The 18,677-nt window shown below is 39.3% G+C and overlaps 1 protein-coding gene across 1 annotated transcript; it reads left to right on the forward strand.

Annotated features, from left to right (window-relative positions):
• Positions 1-570: 570 nt before the first annotated feature.
• oplah (5-oxoprolinase, ATP-hydrolysing) lies at positions 571-17,680 on the forward strand. Its single transcript, XM_058060034.1, has 28 exons — positions 571-703; positions 1,021-1,211; positions 2,735-2,926; positions 3,236-3,350; positions 4,748-4,871; positions 4,938-5,133; positions 6,101-6,266; positions 6,339-6,477; positions 6,557-6,624; positions 6,697-6,872; positions 8,168-8,293; positions 8,386-8,498; positions 9,861-10,031; positions 10,106-10,243; positions 10,313-10,451; positions 12,757-12,869; positions 12,938-13,089; positions 13,164-13,324; positions 13,385-13,486; positions 13,560-13,734; positions 14,856-15,040; positions 15,097-15,243; positions 15,313-15,447; positions 15,515-15,664; positions 15,741-15,898; positions 16,953-17,113; positions 17,188-17,285; positions 17,363-17,680. The coding sequence occupies exons 2-28, from the start codon at positions 1,041-1,043 to the stop codon at positions 17,513-17,515; spliced, it is 3,924 nt and encodes a 1,307-aa protein (XP_057916017.1). The 5' UTR covers positions 571-703; positions 1,021-1,040; the 3' UTR covers positions 17,516-17,680.
• Positions 17,681-18,677: the final 997 nt, after the last annotated feature.

Below are 18,677 nucleotides of genomic sequence, written 5' to 3' on the forward strand. Positions count from 1 at the left end.
AGCATACCTATGCCAGATTGCTGCAGTTCGGCCTTCAATAGCATCATCCCGGACATTTTAACCACAAAATTGGACACCCCCCCCCCCCCTCGCATTGTAAGACTAACCACAATAAAATTTTGTAAAAAAAAAAAATAATAATAAAACTATTATTTTTATTATTTAATTTAATTATGTATTTGTGATAATTGCTTAATTATTAATTAATTAATTAAATACAATTAAATCTATTAAAAATACAATAATTATTAAAAAATAATTACAAATAATTATAATTTATTATTTATTTAATTATTATTTTTAAGTTTTCGAAATGTTGGGTTGCTTAGTGTAGCTAACCGAATGCGAGTATGTCTTTAAGAACACTGGCGTTCTTTGCTGTGGTGCGTTCGTGACACCTTGGAAATCTGCACTTTCACCCACGTGTTTGAAGGCAATACTCGATTTTTTTGTTCTCATTTTAAAGAAACGTCTTTAAAATAAGCTAGTGAAAGTGTTCTTTATAGTATTTAAGTGATTTGAGTGAAGAAACTGCTTTGCTTCGTGGCTGCTCCCGATTATCTTAAAGGGGCGGAGCTCCAGGCGCGGTGCTCTTTGCTGTTTGTTCCGGGTCCTGACTGCTTGCTTGGAGCTCGCCAAGGAAAGTGTGGACTGGACACCGACACGATCGACGATTCCCATCGAGTAAACACACAGCTGACGGGTGAGTTAAATGACGTTTACTTTAGTGGTAGGAGTCGCCGGATTAGACTTGAATGCACCACACCGTAAAGAAGCGAGATCACCTTCGGTTTTGAAGCAACCCACAGTGGACGCCACGCAATACACAGTACTGTGTCTTTATAATTCTGCATATTTGAATATGATGTAATATTTGTGTATAATTACACAAGTAAAAATACAACAACAATAACTGATAAAGCTATTATATTTTTATTGAGTGATATTCAGTGACTTCCCACCCCTTCATCCACCCAATCACTGGCCTGGAATTAAACTTAATCCACCTGTCTGTCCCAGGTACCCACACACTCCCCACTATGACCCACACTGAGGGCAAGTTTGACTTTGCCATCGACCGAGGAGGAACTTTCACCGATGTCTTCGCCCGGCTACCCGATGGAAGGGAGAGGGTTCTCAAACTGCTGTCCCGTGACCCCCAGAACTACAAGGACGCCCCCACAGAGGGGATCCGCAGAGTCTTGGAAGAGGTAGATACTAAAAATTAAATTAACATCTCATTTCATATTCATGCTGTGATATTTATTTAATAAATGTAGTGACATAATAAAAAAAAAGGTTATCTGTGTGTGACTGGAGTAATAATCGTTAAAATAATGTGTGGTATTTTAAAGACATGACAATAAGCCAGTAAGCTATGTAAAGTTTTTTCAGTGAAGTGTACATTTACTGTTGCACATTAATCTATAACTACACAAGTAGAATATTAAACATGCACATATAGATAAGGGGGCGGTTTATCGTACCTTGTCGAGGGACAATACTATACTGGTTATACTGGTGATGCACAAGACTCAAAGCTTTTTATTTATCTGAATTTTTAAATTTAGATTTAACTATAGTTTGTGTACACCCGGATGTAAGAATGACTGGAAAAAAATTGGATTTGACAAATCATACCTGTTGATTTCTCCAAATCAAATATCATGACATAAGATTACCATGTCATGGAACCACAGTAGAGTGGTGGGGGCCCGGAAAATTGCACTATATTCGGACACACGCTCCGAGCAGCCAATGTAATGGTAATGGTTTTATTTCATTTAAACATGCATCAGATTACAATTGAATGCATCACATAATCAGTTCACAGTTCCACATGTCCGAAAGGAGTAGGAAGAAGCAAAGCTTATTAAATCCTACCCCTCCATCTGGTAGATAGATAGATAGATAGACTCCCTTTATTGTCATTGCACAAAAACACAGTAGTGAAATTGCCAACGAAATGTCGTTGCCTGGCTCCCATATAATAACAGACACAAAAGAAGATAAGTAATAATAAATAATAATAAATAATAATAATAAATAATAATAATAATAATAATACTTTTATAATCAGTAACTGTTACATTTGTTCACTTCCTGCTTTCCTAATATAATTTAATTTTTATTTTTTTATTTGACAATTTTTTTATTTTTTTATTATTTTAGTTTTATTGTATTACTTTATTAATTTTAATTATTTTTTCTAATTTTTGAAAAATGAAATTATATATTTTTGTCATTTTTATTAATTTTAATTATTATTTTTTTAATTAAAAAAAATAAAATTATACTTTTTTGTATTTTATTTTATTTTATTAATTGAGGTATTTCATTAGTTTTAATTGAATGCATTTATTTAATTTTGTTTAGTAAAATTTCATTGTTCATTCAATGTATTTCATTTAAATGAATTAATTGATTTATGTTAATTTTAATTTAAAAAAATAATAAAATAAAATCCAATGAAGACATTCAAAAATGAAGAAATTCAATAACATCATTTATTTATTTATTTATTTATTTTTTTATTATTATTATTTTTATTTTATAATGTGTGTGTGCCACTGAGGTCAGGAGTGAAACGAGTCCCCGAGGTGTCCTGTATTCAGGCACATGCTCCGAGCAGCTTTCGGGAGAAAAAAAATGAGCACTTGTTTTGCCCACCTGTATAACCCAGTAAGTATTTTAATTGAATTATCATTGTACGAATATGTGGCCACTTTGACAGGAAACGGGACGCTCCTTCCCTCGCGACGAGCCCGTGGACACGTCTCTGATCGGCTGGATCCGAATGGGCACCACGGTGGCCACCAATGCCCTGCTGGAGAGGGAGGGGGAGAGGACGGCTCTGCTGGTCACCAAGGGATTCAAAGACCTGCTCCACATTGGAACGCAGGCCAGGCCTAAGCTCTTTGACTTGGTTTGTATTCCCTATTCTATATCTATGGTGGAGTTACCTCCCCCAGGGAGTCATCTTTTTTAGAGTTTGCCCTCGCATCAGTGAGCTATTAATGGTTTAGAAGTGACTTATCTGTGATAGTTTGTCTTGTGTCCTGCTGTAAAGTCCAGTCTATCTAGTTTACAGCTCTGTAACTGTGTATCTTTGTGTATCTTTGTGTATCTTTGTGTATCTTTGTGTATCTTTGTGTATCTTTGTGTATCTTTGTGTATCTTTGTGTATCTTTGTGTATCTTTGTGTATCTTTAACTCACTATCCATGCGCACATAGGAGGTATCGGTGCCTGAAGTGCTGTACGAGGAGGTTATCGAAGTGGACGAGCGAGTCGTACTCAGGCAAGATGGCTGCCAGTTGCCGAGGAAGGATACCAAGCGTGTTGTGACAGGTGTGTCGCTTTTAAAACAACTTTAAAAAAACAACTTCCAGGAGGCTATTTCAGTCGGAATTCCGTGGGAATGCTGAAATCGTTTCCATTTACCGACTGAGGATTGAACCAGCCACTAGTAGCCGGGGGGCGTGGCAAATGACCCGAATATTAAAGCTCCTGATAACATCATTTTACAATAGACAAGCTTCAGCACCACGGAGAGAGTAACTGTCATTTTGAAGTCCATAAAACTGATATGAAATATAACAACACAAACGAGGACCACTTCCCTTAAGTCCTCCGGGACGGGGTCGAACCGCCCCATCAGTGGAACCTGCAATAATCAGGTTGGGGAATGATAGCTCGACTACATGATCCATGACAATGCGGACCAAAATATGATTTTTAATGGTAATGTTTTAATTTCATTTGAACATGCGTCAGATTACAATTGAATGCATCACATAATCAGTTCAGGGTTCCACAAGTCAAAAAGGAGTAGGAAGAAGCAAAGCTTATTAAATCCTACCCCTCCTTCTGGTACTTTTACAATCAGTAACTGTTACATTTGTTCACTTCCTGCTTTCCTAATATAGTTTAAGTTTTATTTTTTTATTTTACTAATATTTTTGTATTTTTCATTATTTTAGTTTTATTTTATTTTTTTACTTAATGAATTAATTTTAATTATTACATATTTTTTAATTTTTTTAAATAATAAAATTACAATTTTTTTGTCATGTACTGAAGTACAAGGTGATATGACCATACAATGACATAATGGGTACCATAGTGTTAATATAGTGATATATATAGCATATATTGTTTTTTTATTTTAATTTGTTTTTTTTTATTTTATTTGTTATTATTAAAAAATTATTAATAATTAATAATTATTAATTATTTTTTAATATTTTTTATTTTTTATTTTTATTTTTTACTTTATTTTTTCAATGTGGTAACATATAAACTATAAAAGCAATTTCCACTTGTTAAATGTACTGCAAAAAAAAGGTCAGTAAGGATAATTCATAATGACGCCTACAGTAACATACTAACTCCTTATTTGTAAAATCACAAATAGTTAATCTTCAAACAGCTAAAATAATGCATAAAAATGCTAAAAAATAACCAATTAGCTAAAAATGTCATCCAATACTTCTCTACAAGAGAGGAGAAATATGATCTTTTGATTTTGAGGATTTTAAAAAATATTTTATTTTGTATTTTTATAAATATTTTGTCAATGGGAAATATTATTATGAAACATAGAAAATGTGGGAATTTTTCAGAAAGACCAAATTATTTAGATTATTATCACAGAAACTATGAAATGATTGTAAAAATGTGCTTTTCAGGATTCACACAATGATGTTATCTGATGTGAGTTATTGGCTCTCCCTCTCCCCCTGAAGGCAGCACCGGGGATAGTCTGGAGGTGTGGCGGGAGCTGGATCTGGATGGTGTGGAGGAGGACCTGAGAGGCGTTCTTTCCCGTGGCATTACCAGTCTGGCCGTGCTTCTGCTTCACTCCTACACGTCAGTTCAGCAACTGTTTAGTCTTAAAATGAAAAAAAAAAAAGCTCCCCCTTACGTCTTCCTCAGGTGGTCCGACCATGAGAAGGCAGTGGGAGCCCTGGCCCGTCAGCTGGGCTTCACCCAGGTCTCCCTGTCCTCTGAGGTCATGCCCATGGTGAGGGCGGTCCCTCGAGGTTACACCGTGTGCGCCGACGCCTACCTCACACCCAAAATCCGGGACTATCTGAAAGGTTTCACCTCTGGGTTCAAGGGTGCTTTGAAGGTATAATAATAAAATAATAATTATACTTTTATATTAATAATTTATATTCATATAATAATTAATAATCAATATATGTAAATATATTTATATTTAATATAATATGTTATATTCATTAATAATTCATTTTATTTGTAAAGTGCTTAAAGTTAAAGGTGCATTAAAATACAATATCTAAAAGGGGGCTTTGAAGGTATAATAATAAAATTAAAATAATACGTTTTATATTAATAATTTATATTAATTAATATATTTAAATATATTTAATACAGTATATTTTATATTCATTAATAATTTATTTTATGTGTATAGCGCTTAAAATTAAAGGTGCATTAAAATACAATATCTAAAAGTGTTCACCTCTGGGTTCAACGGTGCTTTGAAGGTGTAATAATAAAATAATAATACATTTTATATTAATAAGTTATATTAATTAATATATTTAATATATTCATATTTAATATATTATATTTTATATTAATTAATGATTCATTTTATTTGTATAGCGCTTAAAATTAAAGGTGCATTAAAATACAATATCTAAAAGGTTTCACCTCTGGGTTCAACGGTGCTTTGAAGGTATAGTAATAAAAGAATAATAATACATTTTATATTAATAATTTATATTAATTAATATATGTAATATATTTAAATATATTTATATTTAATATAATATATTTGTATTAATTAATAATTCATTTTATTTGTATAGTGCTTAAAGTTAAAATGAAGGTATCATAATAAAATAATAATAATAATACATTTTATCAAAATAATTTATATTAATTAATATATTTAATATGTTTTAATATATTTAATACAATACATTTTATATTAAATATATTTTAATATATTTAATATAATATGTTTATATATATGGGCCGCAGTTTGGACACCCTTTATGTATATTTTCATCCAAGTCCTGTCATTGTGGGCATGCCCTCCAATCGTTATTCCCTTTGACTACCAGGATGTGGACGTCCTGTTCATGCAGTCAGACGGCGGTCTGACTCCCATGCAGCAGTTTTGCGGCTCACGCGCCGTTCTCTCCGGCCCAGCGGGAGGAGTCGTGGGTTACGCCGTCACCTCCTACAAGCAGATGGAGGAGAGGCCTGTGATTGGCTTTGACATGGGTGGTGAGTCCTGCGGGGTTTTATGGTGTTTATCTAAGCATACTTTGCATTCCGACTGTCTTCTTCGCTCCGTAGGGACGTCCACTGATGTGAGCCGCTACGCCGGCCAGTACGAGCACGTGTTTGAAGCCACCACAGCTGGAGTCACGCTGCAGGCACCTCAGCTCGATATCAACACCGTAGCGGCAGGCGGGGGCTCGCGACTTTTCTTCCGGTCTGTGACAGGAAGTATTGCTTTGTTGATAAAACTGCATACTGGCTGGATTTGGTGCAGCTTCCTCCTCCCTTGTCAGATCTGGGATGTTCGTAGTTGGACCAGAGTCTGCTGGGGCGCATCCAGGACCGGCCTGCTATAGAAAAGGTAACATGTTCCTAATTTAAACAATGCCTGACACTAATCAGACGTTATAACGTTCAATTCCCGCCTCCCCAGGTGGTCCTCTGACCGTGACGGATGCTAACTTGGCTTTGGGCCGCCTCCTGCCGTCCTTCTTCCCCAAGATCTTTGGACCTGGAGAGAACGAACCGCTGGCCTTGGAGGAGAGCATGAAGCAATTCCGTCACCTGACCCATGACATCAACAACTTCCTGTCCTCCAACCAATCACAAGTATGATTGTTATATGACTTACTTGCTTAAACTAGTAACAAGTAACTACATTCATTAATCTTGGGGTGTCCAAAGTGCGGCACGATGGCCATTTGGGGCTGACTGCTGTTTTTTTACCAGACTTTTTTTTTAGTCATAATATGAGAGACTGCTGCACGGTGTATAAGTGGTTAGCGCACAGACCTCACAGCTAGGAGACCCGGGTTCAATCCCACTCTCGGCCATCTCTGTGTGGAGTTTGCATGTTCTCCCCGTGCATGCGTGGGTTTTCTCCGGGTTTCCTCCCACATTCCAAAAACATGCTAGGCTAATTAGCGACTCCAAATTGTCCATAGGTATGAATGTGAGTGTGAATGGTTGTTTGTCTATATGTGCCCTGTGATTGGCTGGTTGGCCACCAGTCCAGGGTGTACCCCGCCTCTCGCCCGAAGACAGCTGGGATAGGCTCCAGCACCCCCCGCGACCCTCATGAGGATAAGCGGAAGAAAATGAATGAATGAATGAACATTATTAGAGTCCTCCAGACATGAAATAGCACCCCTATAGTCACATTTACACTCCTATTACCCAAAAATAGTAGCCATAATAAGATATCTAAGACATAAACATGATTTGAACTCAAAGCAGGGTGGCACGGTGGCCGAGTGGTTAGTGCGCAGACCTCACAGCTAGGAGGACCAGGGTTCAATCCCACTCTCGGCCATCTCTGTGTGGAGTTTGCATGTTCTCCCCGGGTTTTCCTCCCACATTCCAAAAACATGCTAGGTTAACTAGCGACTCCAAATTGTCCATAGGTATGAATGTGAGTGTGAATGGTTGTTTGTCTATATGTGCCCTGTGATTGGCTGGCCACCAGTCCAAGGTGTACCACGCCTCTCGCCCCAAGAAAACAGCTGGGATAGGCTCCAGCACCTCCCCCCCCGACCCTCGTGAAGATAAGTGGTATAAAATGAATGAATGATGTTCCCATTGGGAGTGACCAGGATGGATAGGATCAAGAACAAGTAGGATAAGCGATAGAAATTGAATGAATGAGTAGTTAGAACACAAAAAAACTGTTTAAATTGCGTATTTTCAGTCCTTTGCATTGAGTCGTGTACTCCTATCGAGCAGCTACACACAATAACCGGCACAGAAAGCTTTCTAGATCTTCTAGATTCTCCACCTCTTTTGTGATATTTTTTAAATATATATAACATTTCAAAGTGGGCCACTCCTATTGTGATGCAGTACAATGCTTTGGTTGCATAATACTTTTAATATTTGATACTAACACCAGCGTGTATTATTTGCAGGCTGATGCAAACGGCGCTAACCACAGCCACAACAGCCAATCAGAGATGACTTTGGAGGAAGTGGCCATGGGATTCATCCGCGTGGCAAACGAGGCCATGTGTCGACCAATCAGAGCACTGACGCAGGTAACGAAGAAGAAGCGACATTAATGTGATATATTTTATTATATTATTGAATGTTAAGTTCTATTTTTGTTTTGTTTTTGTTCACGGTTAAGGCAAAGGGCCATGACACATCCCAACATGTGTTGGCGTGTTTCGGGGGGGCCGGAGGCCAGCATGCCTGTGCAATCGCCCGAGCGCTCGGGATGAAGACCGTCTTCATACATAAGTAGGAATGACACCTGGTAGTCTTACATAATGTCAATTTGCTAACGATATAGAACAGTTATACTGAAATGCTACAATGTACACCATGCATTATTCCCCATGTCTCCCAACATGAAGGTTGCTGGTTCAATCCTCAACTCTCGTATAATGATTCAACATAACATTTCTCTACCGCTTCAAACCATGTTCAACCAAATGTTCAGCTCAATACTTTTTTTTTTTTTTGACTTTTTGCTAAATTTCCACATTTTCCATACTTGAATATTGATGGTTGCTGGTTCGATCCTCAGCCCTTGTGTACTGGAAATTAAGTTTACATTGTACATTACATGGAACAATGGGCTTATTCTGTGCACGGTGGATTGGCTCAGGTCGTAGATTGGTCAGCTCCCAACATGAAGGTTGCTGGTTCAATCCTCAACCCTCGTATAATGGTTCTACATAACATTTCTCTACCGCTTCAAACCATTCCAACATCAAAATGTTCAGCTCGATCAGGATTTTCCATACTTTTAAATTGATGGTTGCTGGTTCGATCCTCAGCTCTTTTGTACTGGAAATTAAGTTTACATTGTACATTAAATGGAACAATGGGCTTATTCCGTGCACGGTGGATTGACTCAGGTCGTAGAGTGGTTGTCTCCCAACATGAAGGTTGCTGGTTCAATCCTCAACCCTCGTATAATGATTAAACATAACATTTCTCTAACGCTTCAAACCATTCCAACATCAAAATGTTCAGCTCGATCAGGATTTTCCATACTTTTAAATTGATGGTTGCTGGTTCGATCCTCAGCTCTTTTGTACTGGAAATTAAGTTTACATTTAATATTACTTGGAACAATGGGCTTATTCTCTGCATGGTGGATTGGCTCAGGTTGTAGAGTGGTCGGCTCCCAACAGGATGGTTGCTGGTTCGATCCTTGGCCCTTGTGTACTGGAAATTAAGTTTACATTGTACATTAAATGGAACAATGGGCTTAATCTGTGCACGGTGGATTGGCTCAGGTCGTAGAGTGGTCGGATCCCAACATGATGGTTGCTGGTTCGATTCTCGGCCCTTTTGTACTGGAAATTAAGTTTACATTGTACATTAAATGAAACAATGGGCTTATTCTGTGTACGATGGAGTGGCTCAAGTTGTAGAGTGGTCATCTCCCAACATGATGATTGCTGGTTCGATCCTCAGCTTTTTTGTACTGGAAATTAAGTTTACATTGTACATTAAATGGAACAATGGGCTTATTCTGTGCACGATAGAGTGGCTCAGGTCGTAGAGTGGTCATCTCTCAACATGATGGTTGCTGGTTCGATCCTCAATCCTTGTGTACCGGTTCAACATATTGTGTGTTCACGTCTATAGGTACAGTGGCGTGCTGTCTGCCTATGGTTTGGCTCTAGCAGACGTAGTGGAGGAAGTACAGGAGCCGTGCTCGCTGCAGTATGAGAAGAACTCTTTCGGCGAGCTGGACCGCAGGGTGGATACGCTGTCCAAACGCTGCCGCGACACGCTGCATGCACGCGGATTCAACAGGTTGGCAATCAAACAGTTGCGCTATTGTGCTGCTTGCACGAACGCCTGAGTGTTTATCCCCTTTATCCGCACAGTGGCCAAATAACCACAGAAGTGTTTCTCCACCTGCGCTACGACGGCACAGACTGCGCTCTCATGGTGACGGCTAACGGTTACCCCGGAAACGAGCACACGTGCCGAGCTGGCGACTTCCGCAGTGCTTTCACAAAAAGGTTTGTGCGTTGAAGACTTGAAGTGACGAATGTCGACATTGAGATGTGAGTTTGTGTTTTTTTTTCAAGGTATCTGAAGGAGTTCGGATTCACCATCCCAGACCGACCCATCATGGTCGATGACGTCAGAGTGAGGGGTTGTGGGAAATCTGGAATCAAATCCACCTACAAACCAATAAAGGGACGCAGTCAAGCCAAACCCGTCACGGTACCTGATAGCCTGACTTGTCAATTTGATTTGGAGTGCATGAGAAAGTGTTTTTTTAACAAGTTTACGCACGTGCTCAGTCATGCCATGCAATGTAAACAACAGTTGATTGGCAGTAATTATAGTAATTAACAAATTATTACTGTTTTGTGGTTTACTATAGACTATTGCTACTAAAAAATATGCATATTTAAGCACATTTTACATGCTAACATGTATTTTTTTCTCTTATTATATCTTTTATATTGGCTAATACAAGTGTGAAGGTGACTATAGGGGTGTTATTTCATGTTCAGAGAGCTCTCATAAGGTTAAAAGCCATATTAAGAAGGTTGCAAACAATTTTTCTATGCTCTAGACATGAAAACATTTCATTTTAATATGTATAAATAATAATAATAATGGGCGGCGCGGCGGTCGAGTGGTTAGTGCGCAGACCTCACAGCTAGGACACCAACGTTCAATTCCACCCTCGGCCATCTCTGTGCATGTTCTCCCCGTTGCCTCTCGGCCGAAAACAGCTGGGATAGGCTCCAGCACTCCTGCAACCCTTGTGAGGAAAAGTGGTAGAAAATGAATGAATGAGTTCTCCTCGTATTTTGTGTGGAAGTGGTAACTTTTTGGCTTCTTATTTTGTCTTTCCCCACCCTCGGCCATCTCTGTGTGGAGTTTGCATGTTCTCCCCGTGCATGCGTGGGTTTTCTTCGGGTACTCCGGTTTCCTCCCACATTCTAAAAACATGCTAGGTTAATTAGCCACTCCAAATTGTCCATAGGTATGAATGTGAGTGTGAATGGTTGTTTGTCTATACTATGTGCCCTGTGATTGGCTGGCCACCAGTCCAGGGTGTACACCACCTCTCACCCCGAAGACAGCTGGGATAGGCTCCAGCACCCCCCCCCCCCCCCCGCGACCCTTGTGAGGATAAGCGATAGAAAATGAATGAATTAACGTATAAATAAATAATTCTTAATTTTCACTTCATAGGGTGGGGAGCTAATACGAGTGTGAAGGTGACTATAGGGGTGTTATTTCATGTTCAGAGAGCTCTCATAAAGTTAAAAGCCATATTAAGAAGTTTGCAAACAGTTTTTCTATGCTCTAGACATGAAAACATTTCATTTTAATCTGTATAAATAATAATAATAATGGGCGGCGCGGCGGTCGAGCGGTTAGCGCGCAGACCTCACAGCTAGGACACCAGGGTTCAATTCCACCCTCGGCCATCTCTGTGTGGAGTTTACATGTTCTCCCCGTGCATGCGTGGGTTTTCTCCGGGTACTCCGGTTTCCTCCCACATTACAAAAACATGCTAGGTTAATTAGCGACTCCAAATTGTCCATAGGTATGAATGTGAGTGTGAATGGTTGTTTGTCTATATGTGCCCTGTGATTGGCTGGCCACCAGTCCAGGGTGTACCCCACCTCTCGCCCGAAAACAGCTGGGATAGGCTCCAGCACTCCTGCAACCCTTGTGAGGAAAAGTGGTAAAAAATGAATGAATGAGTTCTCCTCCTATTTTGTGTGGAAGTGGTAACTTTTTGGCTTCTTATTTTGTCTTTCCCCACCCTCGGCCATCTCTGTGTGGAGTTTGCATGTTCTCCCTGTGCATGCGTGGGTTTTCTCCAGGTACTCCGGTTTCCTCCCACATTCCAAAAAACATGCTAGGTTAATTAGCGACTCTAAATTGTCCATAGGTATGAATGTGAGTGTGAATGGTTGTTTGTCTATACTATGTGCCCTGTGATTGGCTGGCCACCAGTCCAGGGTGTACCCCGCCTCTCGTCCAAAGACAGCTGGGATAGGCTCCAGCACCCCCCCGCGACCCTTGTGAGGATAAGCGATAGAAAATGAATGAATTAACGTATAAATAAATAATTCTCAATTTTCACTTCATTGGGTGGGGAGCTAATACGAGTGTGAAGGTGACTATAGGGGTGTTATTTCATGTTCAGAGAGCTCTCATGAAGTTAAAAGCCATATTAAGAAGGTTGCAAACAGTTTTTCTATGCTCTAGACATTAAAAAATTTCATTTTAATAGGTATAAATAATAATAATAATAATAATAAATAATAATAATGCTACATTTTCACTTCATTGGGTGGGGAGCTTAATAACTCTTATAAACCAGGGATGGCTGTATTTCAGTGCCAGTGCTGTTTTTTTAACTCTATCAGTGGGTTGCCTACAGCCACAGCTTTTCTAATCAGATTAATGGCAAATAAAAAGTCAATTTGAGGCTTTAATTGTAGCATGTACAACAAATAAGACAAAAATAGGATATTTTGATGCTTTTTCACCGTAGATGACAAAGTGCTATTTCGAGGGTGGTTACCATGACACCGCTGTGTATCTGTGGGAGGAGCTTCCTTGTGGTCACAGCATCCCGGGACCGGCGCTCATCATTGACAAGAACAGGTACAGTACAGGTTTACTGTACCTGTATCTTCCTAAAAGGTTACATTTATTTAATATGACCTTCTCAGCACCATCCTGGTGGAGCCCTGCTGTGACGCTCGCCTGACAGAAGGGGGCGACGTATGTGTGACGGTGGGCTCGGACCCTCACTGTGCTGTGGGAGCGGAGCTCAACACCGTGCAGCTCTCCATTTTCTCGCACCGCTTCATGAGCATCGCAGGTTAGCAAACATGAAGCTCATTTGCAAAGACTGAAATCCTGACCGAGTTCTGGTCCAACTTTGTGGTTCTGTAGAACAGATGGGCAGAGTTCTCCAAAGAACATCCATCTCCACTAACATCAAGGAGCGTCTGGATTTCTCCTGTGCTGTATTTGGACCAGATGGTGGTCTGGTGTCTAACGCACCACACATCCCGGTCCACTTGGGTGCCATGCAGGAAACCGTCCAGTTCCAGGTATGGGATCCTTATGGAAGTCATGCAACCTCAAATATTCACTCCTGGTTCTACATTTAGATCAGATCACTGGAGGGGAATCTCCAAGAAGGGGATGTGATTCTGAGCAACCACCCCTGTGCCGGCGGAAGCCACCTCCCTGACCTCACGGTCATCACACCAGTCAGTCCGTCCGTGTTTACTGGACTCTTAATTCTCCATAACCACCGCTAACACTCCACTGTTTGATTCCCAGGTGTTTAGAAAAGGCGTAAAGGGGCCGGTGTTCTTTGTAGCCAGCAGGGGGCACCATGCGGACATCGGGGGCATCACTCCTGGATCCATGCCTCCGCACTCCACCTCTCTGCAGCAGGAGGGCGCCGTCTTTATTTCCTTCAAGCTGGTCACAGGCGGTGTCTTCCAAGAAAAGGGTAAGATGAGTAAATGAGACATTTTGATAAAAAATAATTTTAATTCACAACATTTTTGATAATAAATTAGAAATGACACCGAGCTGCACCTAGCATGTTAACATCTCAAATGCTAACGTGCCAACGTCGGCATATTAACAATGCTAGCATGATAACCTAGCACAATAACACTGTCTACATAAGTTTATACATTTGAAAGCAATTCAAAATGTAAACATGCTAATGTTAGCATTCACCTAGCATGTTAACATCTCAAATGCTAACGTGCCAACGTCAGCATATTAACAATGCTAGCATGATAACCTAGCATGATAACACTGTCTTCATAAGTTTATACATTTGAAAGCAATTCAAAATGTAAACATGCTAATGTTAGCATGCTAACACCTAGCATGGAAACACCGTATGAAAGTGTGCCTTTGTTTTTTGCGGCCACCATGGGACCACACATAAAAGTGCCAGCAGTATGATAAAGATGACATGCTAACACCTAGCATGGTAGCTATCACATGCTATGTGACTGTGTAAGGTAATATCTGTCAAAATGGCTAAAATGCTCACGTTGACTTGTTTACAATGTTAACACCTGTATGACAACACGAAGCGTATACCTTTAAAAATAGCAAAAACGCTTAACGTGCTAATATTGACGTTCTAGCAATGCTAGCTGTTAGCATGCTAACACTTAACATGATAACTCAGTCTTTATGTAAGTTAAGGATAATGGCTTAAATGCTAATGTACTAATGTTAGTATGGTAGCAATGCTAACTTTTAGCATGCTTACTCCTAACATGAAAACACTGTGTAAAAAAAAAAAAAAAAATGCTAACATGCTAACATGCAACATGATCACAATTAGTCTCTATATAAGTTTATACTTTTTTAAAAATGGCTTAAATGCTAAGATGCTAACCTTATCATTTTAACAATGATAACATGCTAATGGTTAGCATGGTAGCCCGTTGTCTATCATTCAAGCATGCAGGCATCCAATAAATTAACACACATGACTTTTGTGGAGCTTCGACCCGGCTGGTAACTTTAAATAAAACTTTATTCATAACACTTATTGATAACAATTCCTGATTGGCCGAGAATTCTCCATGTTCCTCTTATCAGCTGTAACAGACGCCCTGATGGCTCCGGCTCAATACCCTGACTCTTCCGGGACTCGGAATCTCCACGACAACTTGTCGGACCTACGGGCGCAGGTGGCAGCCAATCAGAGGGGCAGCCAACTAGTGGGGGAGTTGATTGACTGCTACGGGCTCGCCGTGGTCCAGGCCTACATGGGCTACATCCAGGTAGAAACGCGATCCACATTACATTCAGAGCAGGTTCGAGTCCGCGTGTGTTACAGAGCAATGCAGAGCTGGCAGTGAGGGACATGCTGAGGGACTTTGCTCGTCGTCGACGGCAACAGACCGGCTCCTTGGAGGTGGAGTCGGAGGATTTCATGGATGATGGAACGCCGATCCGACTGCGGGTTCAGATTAACGAGGAAAAGGTGATAATCTGCTTGGAAAAAAAAAGGCCTAATTATATTTTAATCGTTGTTGTTTTGACTTTTCGAAAGGGCACCGCACTTTTTGATTTTACCGGGACAGGCACCGAAGTTTGGGGAAACTGCAACGCGCCACGAGCAATCACACTCTCCGCACTCATTTACTGCCTACGCTGCATGGTGGGACAGGATATCCCCCTCAATCAGGTCAGCTGCCTTCTCTTTCTGAGTCACATTGAATGCAACACGAATTTTATTATTTGTTGTCATTCAGGGCTGCCTCGCGCCAATCAACGTCATCATCCCGCCAGGTTCCATCCTCCAACCGTCCCAGAATGCAGCCGTGGTTGGCGGCAATGTACTCACATCCCAGAGAGTCGTTGACGTCATTTTTAAGGCGTTTGAAGTCTGCGCTGCCTCTCAGGTGACTATCACAAAAATAAATCGATATATAATTTAACCGCAGAATAACGATTTTTTTTGTCTTGGTTTGTTATCAGGGCTGCATGAACAATGTTTCATTCGGGAGCGAGAAGGTTGGGTACTATGAGACGGTCGCCGGTGGTGCTGGGGCGGGGCCAGGCTGGAGTGGGAGAAGTGGCGTTCACAGTCACATGACCAACACTCGTATCACTGACCCTGAGATTCTGGAGAAGAGGTAATACGTTAAGATGGTTTTATTCTGTTTTCGTCTCCTTTTTGGGCGCTAAGGATGAGCATTTAATAACATCTCTAGAATAAAATAATAATAAATATAATTGTATCAATTATTATTCATCAATGAATTAATAAAAAATTAATATTTTTATCAGTAATATTTTTTTATCCTGTTTGGGTGTTTAACCATCTCCCATTTACATACAGTATAATAAATATAATACATTCTAATTCATGATTTAATTAATTTATTTGAATTAATAACTATATACATAATTATTAAAATATAATTGATTTATTATATATATATAATTATTTTTATTTAATTATTATTCATCAATGAATTAATAAAAAAAAAATATTTTTATCAGTAATATTTTTTATCCTGTTTGGGTGTTTAACCATCTCCCATTTACATACAGTATAATAAATATAATACATTCTAATTCATGATTTAATTAATTTATTTGAATTAATAACTATATACATAATTATTAAAATATAATTGATTTATTATATATATAATTATTTTTTATTTAATTTTAATTATTTAAATAATTTATAAAAAATTGTATTAGTTTAAATTTTTTCAGATGGCAGAAAATAGGCTGGGATATGTCCAGTAATAACTGTTAGTCAGCTCCTATTGGGCACAAAGGATGAGCATTTAACCATATTACCTTAATAAAAATATTAAAGTCCATTTATTTGTGTTATTAATATTTTTTATTTATTTTTATACATTTTTATTTAATTGTATTAATAATTTAATGTTTTTTAAAATGAATTATTTTTATTAATTTAGATGTGAAAATGTCAAAGTACATTAGGATATGTCATCCATCCAAAGGCGCAAAGGATGATCATTTGATAATGTTTCCTGGGTAAATATGAATATAATTACTACATAATTATTTTTTACATGTTTAAATGAAATCCTATGCAACAATCAAATAATAGTGTTTTATTTTAGACTGAATCAACAGCGCCACTGCTGGTTACAGTCCAGTACTGCACCTCATTTTGCAACAATGGGTTATGTCCATCTCTGTTAGATACCCGGTGATTCTGGAGCAGTTCTCCTTGCGACCCGCTTCAGGAGGTGCGGGGAAATACCGCGGAGGAGACGGCGTCATTCGGAAGCTTTTATTCCGGGACGAAGTCGTTCTTTCTGTGCTGAGTGAGAGGCGAACCACGCGTCCTTACGGCCTTAACGGTAATTGAACCCATTGAAGGTTTTCTTCTTTGTTTGCCTGTTTTACTCTAATGTGGTCTTTCTCTGCCGGTCAGGGGGTGAAGACGGTGCCGCGGGTTTGAACCAGCTTCACAGAGCTGACGGCAGAATCCTCAATCTGGGTGCCAAGACCAGCGTCAGCCTTCAAGCGGGGGTAAGTTCTCCATCTGGACTTTTAAAGACAACGAGAGACTTTCTGGAAGTCTGCATGGGTTTGTTTTCCCCTTGCAGGACATGTTCTGCCTCTACACCCCAGGAGGAGGGGGATACGGGAATGAGGAGGAAGCAAACGGAATACCGCAGAAGAAACGCAGGGGCTTGAACGAGACTTTCCCAGAGAGAGGCAGCGTCTTCGAGTACCGTATGGCGCAGGAAGGGGTGTGACCGCGCGGCAGTGGAGTGGAGGTGGAATTTATAGAAATTAATGGTGGACTTTGATATCACGATGCTAATTTGGATCAGCCCCAAATTACGCACTGCCTCAATTTTATTATTGTAATAAAATTGGAAAACATTTTAGCTTCAATTGACACCAAATTGAGTCAATTTATTGATTTCAAAAAGCAATCTAACGTATATTTTAATGTTTTTAATGGGTGCACCCCAAGTCCGATCCCCTCCTCCTTCCTATCCTCCCTCGGGGGGGGTGAGGAGTGACGAGGGAGGACGCACGGTGAGGGAGTGCAGGCATGCGTAGAGCGCTGATAAAGAGATAGCGACCACTGCGGAGGAAGCAGCAGGGGGTCGACGGCTGCTTGGATTTTGGATGTAAATCAGATGGTTTGTCTTTACGCCAGCTGCAAATTCCAACCGGGAGCCCGTGGACGGTTGATCAAAGATAGTTTAAGCTTTCGACGAGAGTACGACCATTTAACAAGACCAATTTAGGACGTTACGTAGCAATAAAAATAAGATAAATTGGAATTATGACCAAATACCGAGCGTCATATTGCCAGTTAAAACCACAATAATGTTACATTTATGGAGAAATGAAAACTAAAGACGAAATATAAGACAAAATTTCTATTCTGACCCGACAATACCGCCCCCCACCCAAAAAAAAGTATTTTGAAAGCCCTTTTAATGACAAAATCCAAAACAAAAAATACAACAAATTAAATTTTTTAAACTACCATATTGACCTGAATATAAGACAATCCTTCTTTTTGAAAACCTGCTCTTTTTTTAACAATTTTTTAAAACACAAAGACCGCAAAAAATACAACAAATTAATATTGTCCTGAATATAAGACGACCCCTTTTTTTTTTAACTTTTTTAAAAACTTTTTTAAAAACTTTTTTAAAACACGAAGACCGCAAAAAATACAACAAATTAATTTTTTAAACTACCATATTGAGCTGAATATAAGACGATCCTTCTTTTTGAAAACCTGCTCTTTTTTTAACAATTTTTTAAAACACAAAGACCGCAAAAAATACAACAAATTAATATTGTCCTGAATATAAGACGACCCCTTTTTTTTTTAACTTTTTTAAAAACTTTTTTAAAACACGAAGACCGCAAAAAATACAACAAATTAATTTT

This window comes from Doryrhamphus excisus, chromosome 21 (assembly GCF_030265055.1).
Source record: "Doryrhamphus excisus isolate RoL2022-K1 chromosome 21, RoL_Dexc_1.0, whole genome shotgun sequence".
Lineage (NCBI taxonomy): Eukaryota > Metazoa > Chordata > Actinopteri > Syngnathiformes > Syngnathidae > Doryrhamphus > Doryrhamphus excisus.